Source organism: Belonocnema kinseyi, chromosome 3 (assembly GCF_010883055.1).
Source record: "Belonocnema kinseyi isolate 2016_QV_RU_SX_M_011 chromosome 3, B_treatae_v1, whole genome shotgun sequence".
Classification (NCBI taxonomy): Eukaryota; Metazoa; Arthropoda; class Insecta; order Hymenoptera; family Cynipidae; genus Belonocnema; species Belonocnema kinseyi.
In genome coordinates, this window is record NC_046659.1 from 56,935,697 (window position 1) to 56,961,721 (window position 26,025).

The window sequence follows — 26,025 nt, forward strand, 5'->3', positions numbered from 1 at the left end:
GTATGTATCAATATATTAAAAAAAAACTTTCTTAAAATTCCTGGGAAAATTTTTTATGATTTTTTATATGTAAAAGTTAATTTTTAAACATTCTAAAAAAATACAAAAGATTTCTTTTGTTAAAAATACAAACTTTCAGTTGAATATTATCTTTTTCTACATTTTACATTTTATTATAGGTATCGATCTTTTTTTATTGAAAATCAACTATTTGGTTGACAATTAAGTTTTTTTGAAATTTTTATATGAGACAATTGAAATCTTCAAAAGTCTATAAGGCAAGGTTCGTTCAACCAAGAAAAATTTCGTTTGTCAGGCAATATTGCCCGGTAATGTTCAGGACAGTTTGTAATATTTATTTAACTTAATTCGTTGCGCAATAGTATTATATGACACATATACCTGATATGGATTTATGGGAAATCATGGAAAAGTCAGGGAATTTTCAATCTCATTCTCAATACAAATCCTAAAATATAATTTAATGTTTTAGATAATTCCTATCCTTTCTTTATTTTAAAACTTTTCATTCAAAGTTTTTTATACGTTTACATAACATACGCCTGATTTCTGTGTGAGTTTTGACTATCTGATCGACCTGTTTGCCCCTTGTATAAAGAAAATATGCATTATTGCTTTTAAATCCAATCTTTAGTCTTAAGTCCAACACATCTACGTCCCCACCATATGAAGAGATACGATATTGTCAGTATTAAACTAAGTAGTCTACAGTCGAGTCTCTAGTCGCGAGACTTTCACTTTGACGATTCAGTCTTCATGTTGTGGTAGACTGAAAAAAATCGACAATGTGCATATTTTCGTCTTAAAAGAGAAAACATTCAATCTTTCTATGTTAATACAAAAAGTGCAAAAGCGCAATATTCATAAAAAAGTTAAATAGTGCTAGTGTACAGTTAATTTCACAATGGAGGCCCTAGATGATGATTCGAATGAGAAGATGAAATCGGATTCTGAAGAGTGTGTAGTTGATTTGGCGTCTTATAAAAAATTATTAAATCAAGAAAGCATTGCTGCTCGAAGAACCAAAGTTTGCATCCAATTTAATGATTTGGGATGCAGTTTTCGATGCGAAAAAGGCAAGTTATTTGATTGATTCAAACAAAACAAAACAAAAAGAGATCAAATTCAAACAAATAACCAATGTTACAATCTTCGGATTTTCAAAATTTACACCGGATTCGGTGTTTTATTACATTGCAACAAAAATGGGAAAACAAAACTTATGAAAGCAAAATGAATATTTTCATTGTTTAAATGTTCATTATTCAAAATGAGATGATGAAAAAAATGCACACCGATGGTTTACTGTAAAACGAGCAGACAATAAAAAAGGATGTAACATTATGCTGCCGTCCCAAAAAGAAAAGTCGTAACTATATTTCGGATGAGTACCCTGCCATCCTAATTTCGTTTAGGTTGGCACGGGATTCATCCGAAATGTAGTTACGACTTTTCTTGTTGTGACGGCAGTATAGAATTAGGTTAAAAATCTTTGATTTATATATCGTAGGTTCCTTTTGAATGAAAATTATTGATACTCTTTAATCTATAATAAAAACAAAGACAATATAGAAGAATTTTACAGTTCAGAACATTATTATTTTTTAAGATTTAAGTTATAAATAATATATGGATAGTACATTGTCTGGATATTATTATTTGCTTTTAAAAGTGCGAAAGCATCTTTTACTCTACATATACTTGTATTCATGGACAAATTATCTACTTAAGAGTATTTACAATGATTTCTTGTTCGTTATCTAAATATTAATATATTGAAGACACACACACACACACAAGTGTATAGGGTTATTTTAAAAAAAAATTATTTTCGAACTGAAAAGAAATTTTTTTTTAATAACCCTAATATGTGTATTAGATTGCCAATTTTTATTGACATTTATTCACTGAAATTATAATTTAAATTTTCATGAAGTTTGGTTTTACACTTCACCGAATCTTTTATTGTATCCATATTACCTTGAAATTTACTTCACATTCCTCTCTTTTTATTATCATTATTGAGCTTTGATAGTGCATAATCAGCAATTCAATTATTATCGCTTACTCTGTAAATACAAATAAGTGAGATTTCACTGTGCTAAATCGGAAATTTACGAAGCATATCTAAATAATCCATTTTTTGAATAATTTAAAAAGTTAAAGACTGAATTACTATATACAATTTGTAATATTTGACTGTTTCAAATCCATATGATGAATAAATTAGTAATTGGTTTGGCACCATTTGAATTATTATTGGCGGGCATATTCTCATCGCGCGCTGCGCGCGCGACTCGCTTCGCTCACAAGTTTGAGCGCGCCTAGGGCGCGCGACAATTCAATCTCGCGCTTTGCGCTCGATAATGGGTTACCTCGCGCTTCTCGCTCGGATATTTATTCTTTGTATTTGGAATGCTTGAAAAAAACTTTATCAAGAAAATCTCTTTTAGATGGCAGTATTTATATGCGTCTTCGTATTCTGAATTGTCTATTCAATTAAGTATAGTCAAAGATTAAGTTTTTCAAAGCTCTATAGGCTTTGACGTACACATTCTCATCGTGACACTCGCGCTGCGCGCTCGATTTCCGACAGACATTTGTAAACAGGTTTTGTTGAATTTTTTTCTCGTAACTTTCGTCGTTTTTCCACACACTTTTTGTTATTTTATTTTTTTTCAACGTTATTTTTCACAAATAAAAAAAAAAAGATACGCGTCCTTAATTCTTAACGAAATTGTAGATCTTTTTTGGGATATCAATTTTGGTTAATTCGTCTTTTTTCGTATCCTACATAGTTTGTCTACAAAATGGAATTTTTTATTTTTCATTATTTTTTTATGCACTCCAAATTTGGAGAAATGTTTTTCCTTAATCGACTTTTTTTATGTCATGCGTTTTTTGGCTTCAAATTTTGATTTTTGGTTGATTTAAAAAATCTTTAAAACTCTATATCTCTGAGAATGTTTTTTTTATCGAAAAAAGTCGTGAGGATAAATTGTTTGTTATTTTTAATACTATAAATATCCATACATAGAATTTTCAAATTCAGAAAAAAGTGATCTAAACATTTTTCAAAATGCGCTCACTTTTTGAATAAAAATGGCTGGTTAACGAACTCGTCCTTTCTTTCAGGACCTTAAAAAAGTGTGCCAAAGATGGATTTGATTCGTTGATTTTTTCGAGAGTTATAGTGTTTACGGACGGACGGCCGGACGGACAAACAGACAGACAGACGCCATCGTGAAAACCTGATTTTCGGATTCAGGGGTTCTCGAAACGTGGAGATCTGTTGAAAAACTGTGATGTCAAATTTCCGATAATTCTATTACTTTCTTAATCATAAATGATGAGAATGTAAAAATTAAAAGAAAATCTACCATGTTATCACAAACAAGAATATCAAATTAGAAACATAAATAAAAAGCGTTCAATATGAGAAATTGTACGAAAAAATATTTTTTCAATGAAAATTTACAATTCCCTTGTAGTTTGAAACGAGAAATTAAATCGGATATTGATAACCTTCAAAATAGACGATTACTAGAATTTGTAGCACTGCGTGTTATAATATTTAATTTTAAAAAATAAGTATTTAGTTAAGATAACACTTACGTATTAATCTTGAAATGTGAGAGTTCCTAAAAATATTGATTGTTTTCCATTCTAATGATTTCTTAATTTTTGTAAGATCTCTAAATGTAGAGGAAGACTGGCCGTTGTAGTTTATTTAACTTTTTCATTTTGATTCTTGTGAGACGCTTCTTAAATTCTCTAAATCCGCTAAGCAGTTTAAAAAGAAACTCGTAAATTAACAAAATGTAGCTTATTTTTTTAACAAAAAAGGTTTTTTTTTAAACTATGCAACATACAGTGTTCAAGACAAAGTCTTGAGTTGTTTTCCTTTCTGACTCCTAAATGTCAGAGGCTACTTGCTTCTGATTCTCAGACGCAGAGCACATTAGTGACATTAATTTTCTTTACGTTTAAAACATTTTTTTCAACATTGTCTTTTGGAAATTTGTAAAAATAAAATGTTTTTAGTCGAACCGTAAACAATGTGTAGGGTTTTGTTGCCTTTTTATTACTGTTTTTTTCTTCTTCTTTACAATTCGTAATTAAAGCTATACTTTCTAATTGAGAAATATTTTTTTCGGTAATAATTTAAAATCCAAGAAATTTTCAATGTAATTGCTAATTTTTCAATTTTAAGCCCTTCAAGTGGAACTATTCTATTTCTTCGACATAATAATTTTCAAATTGTTGTATTTTAAAAGCTTCAATACGATATGGGCGAATTTAAAAATATTACGAATAAATTCAATTAGAAATGATCCAAATTTAAAAGGCTTCGGCTTTACGTTTTTTTATTTTCCATTGATTGAAATTTTGATGTTTATATTATTGTGGAAAAAAGGTAATATTTCAGGTGAAGAAGCTTTTCCAGTTAATTCCAATCATTTAACTTTATGGCAAAAAATATTCGTCTTTGTTATTCAGGTAAGCCGAAAGACATTTTAAAAGGTGTTTCTGGTCGTTTTCGGCCTGGAAGGTTAACAGCAATTCTTGGACAATCTGGCGCCGGTAAAACCACTTTGCTGAATATTATTGCTGGACAACAAGCGTCCAATCTTCGAGGCTCAATTAGAATGAATGGAATTGAAAAACCTTTTGAGTCCCTACAAAAACAGTGCTGTTATGTTCCTCAGGAAATTGAACTAATGCCACTGCTTACAGTCAAGGAAACACTTTCCATAGCTGCCCAATTAAAATTGGGCCGGCCGCATACTTCGGATTCCCGAGAATTGATAGTTAGTATTATCTACGCCATGTGATATACATTTGAAACAATTCTAATACAATAGTAAAACATTATATGAATCAAATTAAATAATTTTTTGTATGTTTGGAAAAGCTAGTTTCGGATTAATTCAAAGTATATTTTCGAGTATCCCAAAAATGAAAAAAGAGCGAAGTTTCAAATCATACAGGGGAATTGGTTTTATACTGAAATTAATAACGTGAACATTTAAGGTCAACGAGGTAGCTAATAAACTCGGTTTAAATGATTGCTTGGATACACTAGCAAAAAGTCTGAGTGGTGGCGAAAGAAAACGTTTGTCAATTGCAGTTGAGGTGCTTACAAATCCTCCAGTCATGCTATTGGATGAACCAACTAGTGGGCTAGACAGTACAGCATCTAAACAGGTTTGTAACATTGGTGTATAACAATTAATAAATACGATTTTTTGTTAAGTGGTATGCACCAGAAAAATGATATCCATAGGAATTATAATGCTTTTAACGATCAATGATTAATGGATGTTTTAATGTTTGCTATGGACATATAAAAATATTAATCAAAAGATGTTTCATAGCACAAGTTCAAGCAAATTTTTTGAACAGAAAATATTAAGTAATTTTATTATAGAATAAGTTTTTTTTTGTAAAATTGTTGTCTTTTTCTAAAATGACTGCATTAATATATTTATAGAATATTTTCAATACATAAAATCGCAAGAATGAAATCACTTTCTAATCTTCTGTTCAGTTTTCCTTTCCATGTAGCGTGCGCATTTCATGTATTTCAGATTTCTTTTGCATTCCAACAGGTTATTGCTTTACTGCACTCTTTAGCACAAAGTGATTGCACCATTGTATGTTCCGTACATCAACCTAGCAGTCAATTGATATCACAATTCGATGATATTTTTGTGCTCAGTCAAGGCAGGTGCCTTTATTGTGGTCCACGAGAAAAAATTGTCGAAACTTTTAATGAAGCTGGATTTGCATGTCCCAATTTTTATAATATAGCGGAATTCGGTGGGTCTTTAACTTAAATTTAACTTAATTTTATTCAAAAGCCTGATTACCCTTGTGAAGGATAATAATCAGACATACGTAATTCTTTAAGATAATAGTATATTGTGCTACAGTTGCAGAAAGTAGGCAGTTTCACTCGAGTGTGAACCAGCCGATGGCAAGATCTGTAAACTTCACAAGAGTTGCAACTGTCTACTTTCAGCACCTGCTGTACACATGTTTTTGTAACAAATGCAGGAAATTTTCCATTTGAGATTTTGTGTGAATTCATAAATTATCGGAAATTTCCAGAGATTTAGATTATTGAAAGCTGCTTGGAAGAAATCCAAAAATGTCCGGAAATGTATGGAAAATTGCTTAATTACTAGAAATTTCAGTTTTTTAAAATTTTTCAAAAAATTTTGAAATTTTCGGTAATTTATAGGTGATTAATCATTAATTTTTCAGTCATTTATGGTAACTTATCATTTCGAATTGTCTTATCATAATTCACTATGAACAATCAGTCTCTCAAGCTTCAAATCTTAATTAAGTGATGTTATGATTCCAGCATTCCTGGAAAGTAATTTTGAATTGATATGCGCAACAGCTAGAAAAAGTAACAGTTTGGGAATTGGTCACTTCCCGCACGATATACATGCCTCCAAAAGCAAATATATCATGCATGCATTACAAAAAATAAATTTTTCCTCAATTTGAAAGTATTTTTTAAGTAATAAAAAAAATTAGTGCTAAAAACGATTCCTTTAATTGAAGGCAAATATTTTTCTGAGTGCATATTTTCATTTTGCATTTTTTAGTCTTTATATTATATTATTTATTTTTAGTCATATGCTGAATAATATAGACGATTCGTCCATGGTTTTTTTTTGTTAGAAAAATAAAGCTAGTTTCTAAATATAGATTTCTGTTATTAATATTTATTGACATTCGAGAACTTTTGATTAAATATGGGCAACACTTGAAAATTCAGTTTCTGTTCTTAAAAAGTTTTTTTTATTGTGGTTTGTAAATTGTTAACGCAAAATTTAATTTATGAAAATATAATAAGAATTTATGCAAAACATAAATTTAAATTACAATTTTTTTAATTGCTTGAAGATATTAAGAGTAGTTATTTTATTTTACAACTAAAAAGGATCTAAATCTAGACTTCACAGTCTTTCTCCTAATGCTCCTCTACGCCCATTTTTAAAGAATAATTTTTCCCCTAGATTTGAAGTATCTTCCTTTTTTTTTGAAAGCTAACTGAATTAATAGAACCCGATCAGAAAATCCAACTATTTTCCATTGAAAGTTAATTCATTTTAATTGAAAAGTCTAATACTATTGTATTTTTGGTTCAGAATTCAACTATTTTAATTTAAATTCTACTGTTTGTTTGAAAATTGATCGTTTTTAGTCGAAATTCCAATAATTTAGTTAAAAATTGATGTAGTTTTGTTTAGAATACGTATTTTTTGCTATATGATTAATAGATTTAATTTTAAAATGAACTTCTTTGTTGAAAGTTTTCATTCCGGAGATGAACATTTTTCTTTTGAGCTCGCAAATTCCAGAATCCTGTTATAAATTCGCCTTTTCAGATGAATTTCACTGTTTTTGATTCAAAATAAAAGTCTTTTTGATTGAAATACGGCCTAATACTTTTTTCGTAGAGAATTTATCTTTATACTTTTTTTCTAATTCAAATTCATCCTATAATAATATTCATAATATTCAAAACTCATCCTTTTAGGTAGAAAATTGAACTACATCAAACTCTCGCTTTAAGCCACACCGTTCTTGCTCTTCCTAGAACTGCTGGATCCCACAGTTTCTCAGGAGAATAGGGAAACGAGACACTGTTTACGTTTCTATGCCCCCGAAATCAGTTCAAGGCCATTTGAAAGCAATCCCCGACACTTGACTGAAAGCGAGAGTTTGGTGTCTTCGGTTAAAAGGTCAGTCATTTTTTTCAAAATTCGTCACTTTGCTTGAGAGTTCAAATATTTTGTTGTAAACAATAATTTATTTGTGTAGGTCAAAAATTTAACTATGTGTTTACAGAAACTATGTGTTTATAGAAAGTTCGACTATGTGGTTAAAAATAAAACTGTTAGTGGTTAAAGTTAATTTTTTTCACTACAAATATTTTATTGTAAATGAACTCTTTGGTCTCAAATCTTAAGCGGTTAATTTCCTACTTTAATTTCTTCGGGCTGTAAAGTCTATTAAAATATCGTTTGTATGTTTTGTGTTTTATTTTAGACATTTTTGAAATCAAATGGAAGAAGAAAGTTCAGACAATACGATTTTTGTATGTTTATATTTATTCTAATTTTTTTCAGTTTTGGAGGTAGTAACTGAACAAAGGGAAGGCAATTTATCGGTCCTTCGTAAACTTAACTTTGAAAATAGTCAGTTTTCCGCCAATGAATCGCAATACATTACTGAATACAAAAACTGTGAGTAACTAATAGTATACATATTTATTTATAAAATACATAGAATCATGTGAATGTTGCTTTACGATTTTTTTTCATTTTTTAAGTTAATTTAAATTGGAAAAAATCCACTGATGTTCAGGTATAAACAACCAATGGTTTCAACCGGAATATTCAGAAAATGGGGAAGATTCCAAAGTTCAGACAAGGCGTTACGCTGCATCTTGTTGGGATCAGTTAAAAGTTCTTCTAAAACGAGCCTTTCTTTGTATTCGCCGTGATAAAGTAAGCATGACTACGTCAAGATTATTTTTTATGCAAATTAGTTTCGCTTCTTAACGCAAAAGGGTTTTTTAAATTGACCTTGCTATCAAACCTTGTTTTAACATAAAATACAGATGAATCTTTTCATCATTAATATTTTTAAATTACAAGATGCATTTATAAGTATTAAAATGCTTCCAACCGGAATAAGCAAAGTTACAACTGAGATTTCCATACATATAATTTTATCGCAGAATAAGTATTTTTACTGCGGAAGATATTATTATAATTCAAGTATTAGTACTGCCACGATATTCTGAAATTGATACATAAAATTATAGACCGCGAATGAGGAAAATATATATCAATGACCACGACATTAAGAAATGAACAAAACAATTGATTTTTAATCTCACTTGTAAGACTCTTATTAGTATATTTCGATAGCAGTCAATTTGAGATGTTTGTCAGATAAATATTTAGCAGAAAAAGCTGTTCTTATCTATTGTTTTCCGCATTTTTTGTAGTAGATACTTTAGGGAAAAATATATAATTAAATTATGTGATGTTTAATTAAATTAAATTTGAAATTTCAGACAATGACAATGCTACGACTGGCAGCTCACTTTATAGTAGCAGTTTTACTAGGGATGGTATTTTACAAATTTGGTGAAGAGGCGAGTAAAGTCCAAAGCAATGTAGCCTGTCTTTTTTTCTTCCTGCTTTTCCTATTCTTCGCAAATGCCATGCCGGCCGTGCAAATGTGTAAGCGAGAAAGAAACAATAAATGTTTAAAGATTTACGCACTTCAGATAATTGTCCTTGAACAAATGTTATCATTTTCTTTATCAAAAATTTTTGTAATAAATTATGACACATTTCCTGGTAAAGTTTCCTTATTGTTAGATAGATGTTTCATCCTATCACAATTAATTGTGTTTGTCATTTTTGCGTTGCTATCATTATGAGAGTTTTAAGTGAATTATTGACTGAATTCCCAGTGGGTAAAAGCGTTAAAGAACATCTTTAGAACGGCTTGAAAATGTCATAAGTCAGTCCATATAACGTTCCATAAACATACAATGTTCCGCAGACGATTTTAGGACGTTCCAATTATGTTCTAAAATGTTGTGTCCACTGGGTTATTCCTACTGGGCTTGTCTTCCACATTTGTTTAAGAATTATTACCAAAATTAGTGTAAAATCCATTTTCATTTTGCATACTTGTTTCATCTTTCATGTCGTAAAATTCTAACTTTGAAGGAATTTAATTCAGTAGTTCATAAACCTTTTTTAATTACAGTTCCCATTGAAGCAGCAGTATTCGTGAGGGAAAATTCGAATAATTGGTACACTCTGCACTCTTATTATATCTCTAAAGTTCTCTCAGATCTACCCATGCAGGTAAAGATAAAAGCTGTTTTTTTTTTAATTTTGTAACATTTTATTTTCTCAGTATCGCACGTAGCTTTGCGAAAAAATAAGGGTGCTTACATACCATTCTGGCTGTAGGAAAGTTTAGTTTTTGTTCTATAATAGTGAGAGAGACGCTAAAAAATTGCACAAAAAGTGCTCTTCATCTTTCTTACTCTTATGGGACAAAAACCAAATTTGCTTGCATCCGGAAAAGTATATTAAGAACTTTAAGAGATATTTTTCATAATAAAATAAAATTTATCACATTATCTCAACATATATTTAGGAAAAAATGGCGCCCTCTGGAAAATTTTATGGAATTTAATGAAATTGCAGATACTTTGTCCTTCCAGCTTTTTAATAATTGCTTACTATATGACTGGGCAACCACCTGAAGTGATGAGATTTTTTCAAACTTGGGTTATTTGTGTACTCATGGCCATTCTCGCCCAGTCTTTAGGAATCGCTACTGGAGCAACATTTAATACTGACGTAAATAATATTTTTATTAACGTTATAATAATTTGTTTCAAGAATTTATAAACTTAGTTTTTACATTAGTTAAAAGAATTATTTATATTATTGTTGGTGAGTATAATATTTCTGTTAAGCGCTTCAGATTTATGAATTGTTGTTAGATTGAATTTTATTAATCTTTTTTTCTTATAATACAGGCGGGAATGTTTTTAGTGCCTGCACTAAATATTCCAATGTTTCTTTTTGCTGGCTTCTTCCTGAAGTTGGGAGAAGTGCCAATTTACCTTCGATTTTTGTCTACAATCAGTTTTTTCAGGTAAACAAATAAATATTTTAATTTTGTTGTATAATATAAATATGACATCTCTTTAGAATTTAAAAATTAATTTTTTAAAAGGATGATCCTTGATTATTCATTAGGATGGTCCAAAAATGCATTGGATTTTTTGCCGATTTTTCATGCTTATGATCCCCAAATTTGTCCAAATCCACACAAAAAAATGCTTTTCATTTTAAATGATGTGTAGAGGATCTGTAAGCCCTACAACGTTTGAGACGAATTCCTCTGAAGACAAATATGTTTTTGTCATTTTTATTCAAAGTCGTCAATATTAGATGAATCGAGTTGAAATTTAACATTTCTGTTTACAATATTCAATGTAATATAAATGAATAATTTCTTTAAAAATATTATCACCATCAGTCTGTTTTATAAGGTCCCGAAAAACCACGTAAGTGAAAAATTAGATTTTGCGAGATTTTGAGATTCATTATGATTTTTTTGCGGGTATTTAAATGCAAATTGTTTCTGTTACATAAACTATTACCAAAAGGTTATGTGTGGACAATGCAAGAAGCAAGAAAAGAACACGTTAAAGGGAGAAGGATAGGCGGCATGGTGTCAGGCGTGAAAAAAGAATTATCAGTAATAGGGAGAAAAGATGGGAACATGGAGGAAAAGGATGGAACAATTGTAAGAAGAATTATAATTGGGAAACTCGAAATAGCGGTGGTTTGTGTGTACAGATGAAGAGTGGAAGAAGAAGGCTGTAGAGTAATATGGATGTGGATGGAGGAAAAGAAGGAAGAATTGGTTTTAATAGGTGGAGACTTAAATGCATGAACTGGCGAACAAGGGGGAGGGTTATGGGATCAAGGAAAGGAGACATATATAAAGAACTCCCAAGATAGAGAGACGGACAGGGAGTGGAGGAAGTTAATAGACATGATAGGAGGAACAGGATGGTTTATATGCAATGGCAATATGAAAGGAGATGAGGAAGGGGAGATCACATTCAGGGGAGCAACAGTAATAGACTGCATCTTGGCGGAAGAAAGAATGCGGTATATGATAGAGAGTATGAATGTAGGGAATGTGATAGGGTCCAAGCACTTCCCGGTCATAGCTACACCAAAAAGAGACGTCAGTAAGCGCGACAGAGGCAGAAAGGAAATAGGGAGGGTGCGAAAGAAACACGAAAATGGGAGTCTAGGGGGTAGATAAATTAAAATATTTTAAACAAAATATGGAATAGGAGAAGGTTAGATATAAAAAAGAGAAGGGAATAGACTCGTTAATTAAAAGGTTGAAGGGATCGATTGAGAAGGTAAAGGATGAGCTGGGTACTAATAAAGAAAGAGTAGGGGGAAAGAGAGGCTGGTGGGACGAGGAATGCTCAGAGAGTAAAGAGAGAATGAAAAAGTGTGTAAGCAAATGGGGGAAAAGGGGAAATGGAGAAGGAAGGAAGGAAAAGAACATGAGAAGGTGCTGGAGAGAAAAAGACAAAGGGGAAAGGAAGAATATAAGGCAGAAGTAGAAAAAGAGATCAAAGAAGGTAGGGTGTGGGGTGTGATAATTAGGGATAGAGGGAAAAGGAAGGGCGATAACGAGGAAATAGAAATGGAGAAATGGACGGATTATTTTAAGGGTTTATTAGGGGGAGAGCAAAATAAGATCAAAGGGGAAAACTGTAGGATAGTCCAAGGAGAAATGGAGGAAGGGAGAGGATGAAGGAAATTTTTACTGAAACCAGGATTAGGGTGAAAATAGGAAAGAAAAAAGGGCAGGTTTTCTAGGCAGACAGAGGTCAAAGGCATGCGTGCCCTTTGAGTCCGTTACTATTTAATATCCTGCTGGTAGACATAGAGAAGCTAGAGGCGAAAGGGAAAGAAGGAACGGTTTTGGGTAATAGCAAACTATACTCTCTAGCATACGCGGACGATGTAGTTCTGTTAGCGGATGATAAGAAGGGGATGGAACCTAATGATGAGAATCTTTGAAGAGTATGTGGGAGCAAAAGATTTGACGGTGAACGTAGATAAGTTTGGAACATGAACGGACAAAAAGTGGAACTTGTGGAGGAGTTCAACTGCAAATGCTTTCAGCAACGTCAGCTTTTGCCACAGAGTAATAATAAGGAGACCGATCATGCTGTGATTTGCAATCTCCTTTTCTCCCTCAAGAAATGTGCGAGTGAGTGCCTTGTTGATTGACAACTAAAAACTGAGGTTATGTTCCTGTAAATATTGTCAATTGAGTATGTCAATATACGTGCTTATTTATTTCTGAGTTTTTGTGCAGAATTAAGTTGACAAATTGTGACCTGGAAAGTATGGGTAAGTACTACAGATTTAATTGTAATAATTGAATTATATAAAATGTGCAGTTTGAATAATGTGACAGTATAATATTAAGTAATATATTGCAGTTATCAAGCACTGACATTCACTCGTACACTTCTCGCGGGAGAAAAGGATATAGCAAATCACATTGCGCATGTCCCCTTCCTTGTGAGCATTATGTTTAAACCATGGAAATAGGAAACACGGGACTAGGTACGCCATCCTAACTTGGCGAGCGGGGTTGAATTCACCGGAGGGGGGAGAATTCCATGAGTGGGGCGAGCCGCCATTTTACGATGTGCCACTTGATTATGCGCACGAGCGTTTTTTGCCGACAAACTGTGCATGAATATATAAACATGTGGACGCTGCCATGTTTGTCGCGGGACATCAAAAGATGGCGGGCCTCCCCCTCATTGAGTCAACCCCGCAATGGCATACCTAGTCCCGTGTTTCCTATTTCCATGGTTTAAACACAATAAATCTACAGTCACCGCAGTCAGAACGTATGTACGGAGATAGGTCTCCTTATTATTACTTCGTGGCTGTTGCTGCCACTACGGTTTCCTGCTCTGTGCGATCTTTCAGTAACTGTTGCCTTCTGGCGCCAGTTCATGGACTTCGCGTTGTCGGCATCCTACCTTACCGAAAGCTCCGTGACGTTTCCCGCCTTTATTACCTACCTCTTGCCCCTCTGACCGAACAACTATTTTCCTACTCCTAACCTCAAAAACTTCCCTGGCGGACCGAAGGAACCGAATGGAGCCTCTACAAAGTACCCGTAAAGACCCCATTAGGTCCTAATTCGGTTCCTTTTTTAAAAAACTCGAAAAAACAGCACAATCAACTGTCAAATAGTTGAAATTCGGATTCTTCGTTAAAATTCCCAATAGAAGGTGACGGAATAATCGCAATAGTCTTTTTTGCAACGGTAAAAAGTTTTTAAAAATATAAGCCTTTGCCTTCACACAGCCTTCTTCATTTACACTCGATCTCCACACTCTCTACCTTTTCTGCATCCACTCACCCTTATTCCCTTCACCAAAGCCAAAAATACGCCACTTGACAAAAAATAGTTCTTTCGCGATCGGTACCGGAAACGGAAGCCTCCGAAATAATATTAAATTTTTCAGTTACTATGAAGCAATAATTAATGAAACTAACTATAATTAATTGTTTGAACAATGTTTTATAAATCATAATATTTTATGAGAATAGCGCTAGAAAGTTGCAGCTATTTCTTAAATTTTTCACTTTTTACCCGCTTTTCAATTTAAGTTGGGTAATAATCAATTAACGCTATTAAACCTAATTTTTTAAACAAATTTATTACTATTTTTAACAATTTAGAGTATTGATGTTATTTTGTCGGCTCATATAATTAATTACGATCTCATTCATGAGAGTGTAATGTCGGTGCCTCTCTGGCTATGTCTTTCTGTGGTCTATCTGTATGTCTGTATGTGTGGTTGCCTGAATGTTATAGGCACGCTAAATTTTGGAGGATTTGTCCAATTGAGTCAGCCTTTAATACACTTCCTAAGGGTCTCAAAATTAAGGTTAAGTTCGTTAACCAGAAAAATAGAAAAAAAAATTTTTTTTGGTAGATTAGGAAATTTCATTTAAATTATTAACCAGATATCAAATATATTCAGAAATTCTCTTAGATAAATTTTTCTATTAGACCAAAATTTAAAAAGTTACAGCTTTGAATAATCTAAAAAAATGTGATGAGTTAGAAATTTCCTGGCACACGATAAAGAGACTTGCAAATTGTCCTAATGATATTTTTTTTGCAATACAAACTTTTAAAAGTTATATGCTTTTAAACATTTTGAATATGCTCAAAAAATGTAAAAAAATGTTTAATAGTTTAAGAAACTTTAACCCAAATATCTACTAGATATAAAGTATATGTATTTCGAGACTGTTCTCTTGAAATTTGTTTATTAGAGAAAAATTTACAAAGTTGGATCGTTTTCAAAAATATGCAATTTTTGTTTTTAAGAAATCTGTAAGTTTAGGCGTTATTTTTAGTAGATTTTAAAAAGATTTACAAATTATTTTTATGAAATTTTTCAACTAGACACGAATTATCGAGTTCAAAGCGCGAGTGTCGTAATAAAAATGTAATCGTCAAAAATGTTGGTGCTTTAAGAACCTTCTCACGAAATCTGAATTAGTTGAAATTTAACTAATTGAATCAGTAAACTCAATTTTGACTGAAAAATTAGTTACTTTTAAGGTTTAAAAGAATGAATTAGTGAACGGGCATTTCTAAAAACTACCAATTAATTAGTGAATGTCTCAGCATAAACACTGTCAAGTCGTTGACGCAGAAAAGAAGATGATTATTTTGTTACTCAAACAGACTTTCAATAAAATTGGGCGAGAGAGTGGATTTAAAAGAAGACACTGTCTATCACGCAAATTCCCGAGAAGTACCCCGGACTTTCCGATTAAAACGTAGAAATAGTGCATCCATAATAAATATGTATGAGATACTCGCTTTAGTTTTTTATATTGCAACAGGGATTACAGTGGTTCAACAACTCAATTTTAGGGAAAATAGGGAATTTTCACTTTTAAAAAAGGGTCTCGAGTTTGTACGTTTGTTACTTAATAAATAGTTCTTTTCTTCACTGCAATAAGTGCCACGTATTAAAAATAAACCTCATCGTGCAATTTAAAAAACGATTTAGAGTGATGTCTTAGAAATAAACATTTGCGTTGCGGACATGCGCGTCTCTCCGAAAGCGTCTCATTTTTGACTAATCAATAAGTAAATGTTGACTAAAAAATGAGTAGATTTTTGACTAACGAATTATTAGCTTCGCCGCCACACAGTGGTCAAAATCCTCAAAAATCTGGTCATAATTCAATAATGTCATCATTTTGTGATGAATTTTCTTACTCTGGGGTTTTTGGGGTTGCTGATTATGAATCTGATAATGGGTGTTGGAAAAACAAAATTGCGGTTACAAAATGGCGGAGGATTCTTAGAAATGTTGATTTTTTTATGAGAAAAAGGATCACTTAGAGGTTTTTGGGTTTCACTGATCACAAATCTGATATTAGTTTTAAAAAAAGCAAAATGGCGGTTAAAAAATGGTGGAGGATTCTCACCATTTTTTTTTTCTTTAAAAAGAGTATTAATCAGAGGTTTTCAGGTTCGCGGATTACGAATCTGATATTGGTTTTTGAAGAAAAAAAATGGCTGTTACCAAATGGCTGAGGACTCTCACCAATTATGATTTTTTCATGAAAAGAAGAATCATTTACAGGTTTCGGGTTCGCTGATTACGCATCTGATATTGGTTTGAAAAAAAATGGCGGATAAAAAATGGCAGGGGATTTTCATAAATGTTGATTTTTTATAAAAAATTGATTATTAAGGGATTTTCAAGGTCACGAATTAAAAATCTGATTTTTTTCTCAAACAAAATGACAGATACAAAATGGCGGGTGATTTTTATGAACTTTGATTTCTTCACAACAAAATTGATCCCTCAGCTTAGTCAGCATTTTTGCTGAAAAAATTTCGTTCCGTCCTAGGAGCATAAGTCAACCTTTTTTCAAATCAGAAAATAATTTCTGAGTCGATTTTTACACTTCGGGTGTAACGTGCATAGAATACTGAGTTGTTTGGAAAACGAACGTTCGATAACGACGTAGCAGTTTTCCGAACCCTCAGAAATTTGGTCTTTGACTAATTCAAATAGTTCCTTTTGGGTTAAACAAATTCGCTGTTTTGTATCTCCATGATCAGTATCTGGAAAAGTCACGTTTTTAAAATTTTATGAGAGCTATGTTATTTTACTATAAATTTTTTTACATTTAAAATATTCACAATATTTTATAATATTTGAAATTACTTAATGAAACAATGTTATCAATATCCGATAATTTACTATCCTTATATCTCATATATCACTAAATCTTTACTTAATAACTTGCACTGCACAATGAGGGTTTCAGAGAGCATCAGTACAATCTATCTAAAATAATGTTTCAAGACCAAACGGGCAACTTTGGGCATCTAATTTTTAAATATGTTTTACGTGAATGTGTAATTTTCCATTGGGAATTGAAAACAGGGCTCAACATAGCTTAGACGAGCGTGAGTCCTTAAATATCACTCTAAAGTTTAACTAATTTAATTGGTAAGACGAAGGCAACCAATTGAATTATTTATTTTTAACCAATTATTATCAACTAATGAGTTCTTTCTTCTACAGTTAGTCAAATTTGACTGCTAATTAGTTAAATTTAACCAATTCAGATTTAGCGAGTTCTTCAAAAACAGATGGAAAAAAATTTCAGTTCCAATTTATGGCTATAATTCCTCAGAAGTTTAAGTCACAGATTTGATTTAAGTTATAATATTTATGATATTAGGAAAAATCTAGCAACTTTTTTTCACTTTTCACATACAGCGTAATAAAAATTAGTGTCAATATACAAATAGAGTAAGATAATAATGAATTAAAGTAATAAACATAATTGATTGAATAATTTAATATCATTTTCAATAACATTATTTATTTATTTAGAAATGGACATTTTTTCTACACTTTTTTCTATTACTTTAGTACGAGCCTTGCCTCAATAAACTCAAGATTATTCTGAGTGACTTTTATCTTGGAAGGATAATTTTCATTCAGTTTTATAAACAAAATAGTAATCAGCCTACAGTTTAATCCATTAAACTCTCTGGCATTATTTGAAAGGGCAGGTCTATGAGTAGTGTGCCTAGCTAGATGAGAAAAAAGATTACTTGATTCACCAGAAGGTATAAGTGGGGAACCATGACTACATTGAAACTGGAGGGTACAACAACTGGAAATCAAAGAACGAGGTGAATATCTAGGAGTCATTCTGGATAAGAAGTTGTCATGGAACGAGCACTTGGAAAACAAGTGCAAGAATATAGTAACAACTCTATGACTCTGTAGGAGGGTCATAGGAAAAAGCTGTGGCTTCAACCCGGAGACGCATATGTGGATCTACACAGATTTCCCGCAACCCAGGCCAGCCTATGCGGCGGCGGTCTGGTGGAGCAAGGTCGAAGTGTCCACTGTGAAATCTCGACTGGAAAGGATCAGGCGACTGATCAGGTACAAAATTTCCACTCGCCGCTACCTCTTCGACAAGAAGTATCGAGTTAGTCTATCCACAAAAGAGGAATGGGCTAACTGTAACGCACAACTGTCCAGTGATGGAGACAAATGGTTTACTAATGGCTTCAGAAACAAAGAGAACGCAGTAGCCAGTGCATATCTTAGAAGGAATGGAATGGGCTTTACTATCGCGATCGGTTCCTACGACATAGTTCTGCAATCTGAGATTATGGCCATGCCTCAGTGCGCCTATAAGACAAAGAAGACAGGGCTGCTTTAATGGCCCTGAATGAAACAACGACCACGTCGCTACTAGTTTGTTAGTGCTTTGAGGCACAAAATTAGCTATCGACAGATAACCGAGTTACTCTGCTTTGGATCCTTGGACACATATGCATCAAGGGCATCGAGATATCGTACAGGCTAGTAAAACTAGCAGCAAAAGAAAATTTTGCTGGATTTCCAGTAGGTTAGTCACTGAAGATATTAACAGTTCGCTGACTAAGGTACATCAGAATGATTAGGGATTGGTCTCTGGTTGCAAATAGGATAAAACATTCTTAGGCTCAAAGCTAAACTCTAACCGAGCAAAGGAAATACTCAAGTTGGGGAGGAACGAAGTCAAAGTCCTGACAGAAATTTTTGATAGGACATGGAAACCTCGGGTATCACAGACATAAGATAGGGCTTGAAGAAAGCTCCCTCTTTCGTATGTGCGGAAAGTATAATGAGACAGCTCCTCATATCCTTTGTCACTGCCTCAAGATTGCGGGGAAATGTCTAACACTCATAGGCAGTTGCTGCACCGATGAGTCCGAAATTTCAGCCAACAGCGTGGCAGTGGTCCTTTCCCAATGGATCAAAAATCCACTAAAAGTTTTTCTCAAGATGGACAAATTAGCTGAAGCTAATACTCCTCTTCCTGATTTGCTCCTTGAAGATGTTGATCTCTGGAATCTGAACTGTGTAGTTTACAAAAAGGCGGTCTTCCTGCTTAGCGAAAATAGAAGTAATGATACTTCATTAGGCTTGAGTAAGACTCGAGAGCCTTGTAAGGTGTGTAACGTGGATTCAGCAAAATTCCACCTTTTCTACGTACCCTTCCCATTTTTTGAATAAAAGCTCATATTCCGTTGAAAATTCGCCTAGTCGAGAAGACATTCAAGTCTTCTGGGAACAACTATATAGAGATACTCATCAACTATATAAAGACGCCTCAGATATCTCACTGTTTCGTAACTTTTGCCAGAGGCAACTGTTGGAAAGTCCAGAAGAAGAGCGTCAAATAATTACTGCTGATGAAGTGAAGAAAGTTATCGCTAGAAATAAGAACTTTCAAGCGCCAGGGCCAGATAAAATCAACAACTTTTGGTGGAAGAAGTTAACTTCTACACACCAACATCTATAGTAGCTTGTATATTTACTACTTTCTTAAACGGAGAATAACCCATCCCGCAGTAGTTAGATAAAGGACGCACGGTACTAATCCCTAAGACCGGAGATTTGTCAAATTCAAAGAACTACCGACCCATAGCTTGTTTAAACAGCAGCTACAAGCTATTCATTGGCATCCTCTAAGAGAAGATATTATTATCTATCGAGCCGGTATAGAATGCAGTATTTGAACAACGCGGATGCAAGAGAGGCTGGCTGGTTGCAGAGAGAACCTGTTAATAGACAGAGGTATTACCCAGGATCCATTCAAGTATCGACGCAATCTGTCCATGGCTTGGATTGAATACAGAAAGGCATTCGATAGCGGACAAGGTTTGTCAAACATCTGACAAAAGAGAAATGACTACTACTTATGTCACATATAAGAGAGGGCCTTCCAAGGATACTCTTCAAGTACGATACTTTTCTGCATCTCCCTCTTGCCTCTATTGTGCTTCGCGGCATAAGTTCTGGATACCTATGTGGTCCAACGAACAGAAGACTAGTTAAGGTCAGCCACCTTTTTTACATGGTTTGTAATACCATTCAACACCTTAGTAATGAAGAAACATATGCATATATTGTAATACCGCAAGTGCAAACCCAAGATGTGCGTGTGTTAAAATAGGGCCTTGAAAATAGGTATCGTAAAATAATCTGACAAATTTGGGTTTCCGAATTATCTGGGAAGAATAAGATCCACGCGACCAATATTCTGGCCGTCCCTATATTGTTTTACACGTTTCTTGCAGTAAAATGGAAAGTCGATGATTTGAAGCAACTTGACCCAAGTACACGCAAGATGAGGACAATCCATAGAAGGCATCATCCTCGATCTTCTGTACCTCGTATATATCTCCCTCGAGATAAAGGGGGTTGAGGTTTGCTGAGTTTAGAGTGGCTTCATCGAAGAACGGTTCTAGCTACAGCCTGCTCAGTTATAAAAAGCATAGATTCTCTAATGCGTCTCGTAAGCCAACATGAAGTCGTCTACGTTGCGGCGTTTCTCTACCGACTCGTAGATAGGGCCGCTTGATAGGGCTCAGACGATCGCAAATGAGATGCAAAAGGCTGTTCTTCTGAGACCACTGCATCTGGTCCGTCAACACTGTTGCTCCTAACATTGTATGAAGGTTGGTAGCTCTAAAATAGTGTCCAGGGGTAACACCTTCACCTCTAACTGTTCCGTCTGCCGCGTAAGTTCATCCGCGATTAGAGACCGCATTGTAAGGAACAGTGTTTTACGAAGCATCTTGCGTAAATTTCCCGTTCTTGCTAACCTTCTAGGATAGAAGTAGCAGGAGTGGATTACATACACGTTTCAGTTGCATCGAGATTGGTTGCTTTAAAGAACCATGATCGTAGCTTCTGGAGCCTACAACTTCTCTCATATAAAATAATCTCGGAAGTGGGTAGTGGAACCGCGAACGGCCAAGAATTCGTTAATTTTTTCTACGAATGGACACTCAGAGGCTGTTCCGCGCACAAGCGTATTGGTGTTTGCCATATCAACGATGTCAATACACTTTGGAAGTTTTGAACTTGTGTTTTAAAGATAATAACTTAAAATTCTGAATAAGATTTACAAAAACATGTCTTTCTCTCATGGAAAATACGTGTTAAACTTTATGGGATTTGCAGAGCCTCAAAGTACTATTGAAAAAAAAGCTAATTTATTTGTCGTGGATTCGAGCAAATTTTGGGGACTTAGCGCTTGTATATTCTGATTGAAGAGCTTTATTTGATTTCGAGGTGCCAATAATTATGTCTCTGCGGTACAAAAAAGTTTTCTATGACTTTAAGGATTGAAATTATATTATCAGTATTGTCAAATGAAAAGAAAAACATTATTTTCCATGCAAAAAGTTTAAAACTTACAAAAAATTGTTATTTTAATAATGGTTTTTATAACTGAAAAATTTCTTACTGTAGTTTTTTATTACCAATTGTTTTAAATTGATTGAATTTAAATAAATTTTAATTTCTTACGGAAAAACATTTTCTTCTACTTTACTGCTTTCGATTAAAAAACGTAACTAATTTTCTACTATAATTATTTTTTTAAGAAATGTTTTATCGACAAACATTTTTTTGGTACGATTTCAGCCATAGAAAAATTTACTTTTGCTTCAGATCTCGGATTCTTGGCACGATTACTATCCTTATCCTTAAATTACACACTTCCAAATACACTTTCAGATATTTTTCGTTGAAAAAAATAGTAAGTGCAGTTGAAACAATGTAATATAGGAAAAAATATCTAGAAAGCCTCAGTTATAATTTAACTATTTGAGAAAAAAATATTTTAAAAATAACGTAGAAAATCGGAGAAAAATCGGAAGGCCCGTTGGGTATGAGACACCCCGGGTGCAGTTTAAAGCTTAAAAGTGGTATATAAAACTTAAAATTACAAATTACAATCTTGCAGGGTATTAATTACAATCTTGGTTATTATTAATTTTTTTCTTCAATCCAAAATTATTATAACTATTGAGATTAATTCTAGACAGGTTTTCAATTCTTGGGGTTGATTTTTTTAACCTTCATGCGTTCGCGCGAGCTGTTAAGGAACGACTTTTTGGAATTTAAAATGACGCACTCACCAGTGATTTTTGAGTGAGGTGTGAGGGGCATGTTTTCTTAAGTTACACGTACGAACGCTTTAGATTCAAATTATACTTCATTATATTAATTATATTATATTATATTAATTAATTATACTTGAGTATATTCTAGTTTTATTCTAAGGTTTCATTGAAAATAATTACATTCTTGGCGAAAAAAAAATTATTTTGCAAGCCTTTGCTTTCATGGCAGTAAATCAATCACGAAAAGTACAGAAAACAGCATGATAATCATGGAAAACGTTGGCGTTCAACTGACAGTCCGCGCGAGCTGGTCAAACTCAAGTTGCTGCGAACGCATGAAGGTTAATTTTTTCGATTTTTTTATGGAGGCAGGTTTGTTTATTTTGTCACCAATGTTTTAACATTCAATTACTACATATTTCAAGAAGCTATTATCATTTTTTCGTGATAAAAGAGCCATAAATAAGCGCGTTACAGCGAATCTACGAGTGATCCAAAAAAAGCGTTTTGCAGCGAATAAAAATTCTCAAGTCTGGCTCATCTGAAATAAAAAAACGGCATTCGTTAGTAGACAGTTTTTGCGTGGTATTGAACAAGACTAGATGCAAAAATATTTATTTTTCACGAAATGGCGGACTTTTGAAGTCTAAGGTCAATTTTTCGCTAAAAAAGCGCTCCTCTCTTGACCACAAAAATAATAATAATAAAGAAAATGATTGTTCAATACAACTAGCGTTATATCTTCAATAACTTATAAAAATTTTAAAGCAATCGGGAAAGCCGTTCTTGAGATATCTTACTCACCGACTTTTGAAAACCTTGTTACTAGAAAAACGCTTTTGAGTTAAAAAAGTTGAAATGGTATATCTCCGTAAATATTATACGAAACTGTATGACATTTTCAGAGGATACTTTTGAAACGTTATAATTATAGAAAATGTAATTATATATTTTTCACAATGGTCTAAAATGGTTTTGAAATTCGACTTAAACCAATTACTGAGTTAGGGTATGATTTCTTATAAGGGTGGTTTAAAGGGGAAAAAGGGTTTCGAACATTTGCATTCATTTATATTTCAGTGCTGATTAGTACAAAATTTATGGGCTGGATTGCATTTTTTACGTTTTATGTATAGTTTTCTAATTTAAATTTTAAAAACAAAATAGTATTCGAATATTTTCTATATTTTATTTTCATCTTCTAATTAATGTTTCTTTTGATTCGGAATTATATCAAAACTTTAAAACGGCAAGAACTCAAAAATCTATGTTTTATATGTTTAAGGGAAGATTTTTTCTTATTTAAGGGTTAGTCCTCAAGTAAGGTTGTTACATAAGTCTGATTTCAAAATTCCAGAATATTTCCATGTTTTCCAGGGTAGCTTATGAAAAATTTCCAGAACATCTTTTTAAAAAATTATATTCAAAATTTGAACTTAAATACATTTACAGAACATTATACTGTTTGCAATATATTTTCTAGAAAAATCCCTGTACACTACTGGCAACAATTATCACCACGCCTATTTTTTTAGCTTCTGCTCGAGTGCCTTAATTTTCATAAAATTAATATTACAGTTTTTCTTTGTAAGAGCGTAAAAGCTAATAAAATTCTGCACCTGAAAAGCCCAAGTTGAAGTTCAAATATCAATTTTATGAAACGATATAATAAAAAAACATCAAATTGAGATAATTTAGAAAAATAATTTGGAATGCCTTTATAAAAAATTAACACTTTATTATGTTCTTATACTTACTTTAAAGGTAGCTCTCCATAGCATTTTGCTAAATTATAATAATATTTTTATAATTTTTCCCTAGATTCTGCCCTAGGATAAAACTTGGTGCAAATTAAAACATACCCGATTAAGGAATAGTATATTGCGCAACAAGGGGCGAAAGGCGACAATTGCACGAATGTAATTGTAGCCTCGCCCCGAGTTACGTATACGATTTTTAATAAAAAATATATAGAAAATTTGACTTGAGATGCCTGAAATTTCTTTGCGTCTTATCAAAGGTGTTATTGTTTGTAAATACGTAGGCAATGACAGATAGAGGTTAGAATGACACGCTGGAGAGTAATTAAATAGTATGTTGCGTTTCAAGTGGGAAATTACCACCCTTGTACTTACAATAAGAAGTAAAAAAATTTTTCTTTAACTTTACCGGTAAGCTTCTCAGAACAAAGTACGGTAAAACTATAGAATAGCGGCTTCTCCCGTATAACCCTTTAACGTAACAAAATATCAAAAACTTGTTATTATTTGCTGAATTCTAAATGAAAAAGGTGGGGAAAGAGCATTTTTAAACCACATTATGATTTTCTTTACAAAAAAAGAAGCTGAAATGCATCTTGCATACCTTACTGAACTCACTATACTTTGATCACAAAAATTAATCCAGATTGAACTTGTATACAGTAAACTTCTATAAAATACATGTAAGACCAACAGTGTTCGTTAATAGGTAAATAAAAAAATTATTTTATCAACAAACAAAAAGCAAAACCTCAAAGGTATTAAAGACATGTGAAAAGTAATAAACAATAAAATGACAAAAACTAATTGTAGGGTCTAGGTTATGAGAAAAATTGTTTTTTCTGTGTCTATACGTTTGGACAATATTGTATGTTCATGCACATTTATAATAATGCGATCAAGTCTAAACGTACGAATCTGGGAAGGGGAAGGGAGAACTGGAAAAGGGAAGAGCGTGTGGGTTTTATCCGGACGTATAGACACAGCCCATGCCGCCTTTCCTTTTTTATCTTCTGTTTACCTTTTCTAGTATTAACCTGGAAAGGAAACAAAAGAGCTGGAAAAGGGAAGACGGGTGGTATATGCCCGAAAATATAGACACAATGCTCATCCTTTTCCAGCTTCCCTCTTTCTGCTTTATGTATGATATAATAATGAAATTATGAATTATTGAGTGCACAAAATTGGGGATTTGTTGTTATGAATGGATTTTTAATTGGGTTAGTATCAGGTACGTAAATAACATTGCTGTCAGTTTTCTTAAATATTAAATTAAAAAACCCTCGAAAATGCTCTTCCCCTACCTTTTTCATTTAGAATTCATCAAATAATAACCAGTTTTTGATATTTTTAACGTTAAAGAATCATACGGGAGAAGCCGCTATTCTATAGTTTTAGCCAAAGTACCGACATTTTCGTTGATTGTCCACTGTTTACCAATAAAGACGTGATATCGATGAGGTTATAAGCAGATATTGATTTTTCTGTTCGCTCTGCTCTAACGCAAGTGCAATTTGAATTGGATAAATGAAAAATTGCTCTTTTTAATACAAATTAATAATAAAAGTTTCTAGGTTATTCACAAAACAAATTAAAAGTTTAAGTTATTTATTTTGAAATGGTGGCGAGACGAGCACGCTACAGTTATCGTTGAAATCATCGATCGAAACGAGGTTCGATAAGAGGGAGAATGGCTGCAAACAACTGCAGATAAGGCAAAATGCATATACTTTCGATACCGGTTACGGCGTAAAGTTACTTTCGCAGTCGCCTGTTTCTACTTTCTAGTCTAGGGTTGAAAACACAACTTTCGACCCGCTCTTTTTTTTAAATTGGCACTATATTGATTTTACTTATTTATCCCAAGTAAATTGGAACTTTTTAAGTCTAGCGTCTTCATTTTAACTTCGCACTACGTCCCGGAGACGTATAGTTAGTATTCTAGTGTTAAAATAATATCACAGTAAGCAATCTTAGAGTGGGACGATGGTCGTGGGGGCTAAAGCGTAGGCTTTGGATCCACTCCTTCGGCTTGCGGGTTCGATTCCCGCCTCGCACTCTGGAAGAGTCTCGG

At 33.0% G+C, this 26,025-nt stretch overlaps 1 protein-coding gene across 2 annotated transcripts in view; it reads left to right on the plus strand.

Moving 5' to 3' along the window:
- Nucleotides 1-723: 723 nt before the first annotated feature.
- The window catches only part of LOC117170380 (ATP-binding cassette sub-family G member 1-like), a 28,068-nt gene continuing 2,766 nt past the window's right edge, over nt 724-26,025 (plus strand). The window contains exons 1-10 of one of the 2 annotated variants that reach the window (XM_033357143.1): nt 724-1,097; nt 4,522-4,832; nt 5,056-5,229; nt 5,634-5,844; nt 8,175-8,291; nt 8,413-8,555; nt 9,131-9,299; nt 9,838-9,938; nt 10,287-10,442; nt 10,625-10,737. In XM_033357143.1, coding sequence (XP_033213034.1) covers nt 926-1,097; nt 4,522-4,832; nt 5,056-5,229; nt 5,634-5,844; nt 8,175-8,291; nt 8,413-8,555; nt 9,131-9,299; nt 9,838-9,938; nt 10,287-10,442; nt 10,625-10,737 — 1,667 coding nt within the window. In that variant the 5' untranslated portion in view covers nt 724-925. Of the gene's footprint in view, nt 1,098-4,521; nt 4,833-5,055; nt 5,230-5,633; nt 5,845-8,174; nt 8,292-8,412; nt 8,556-9,130; nt 9,300-9,837; nt 9,939-10,286; nt 10,443-10,624; nt 10,744-26,025 lie in introns of both variants that reach the window. The other variant, XM_033357142.1, reaches the window with a different exon arrangement.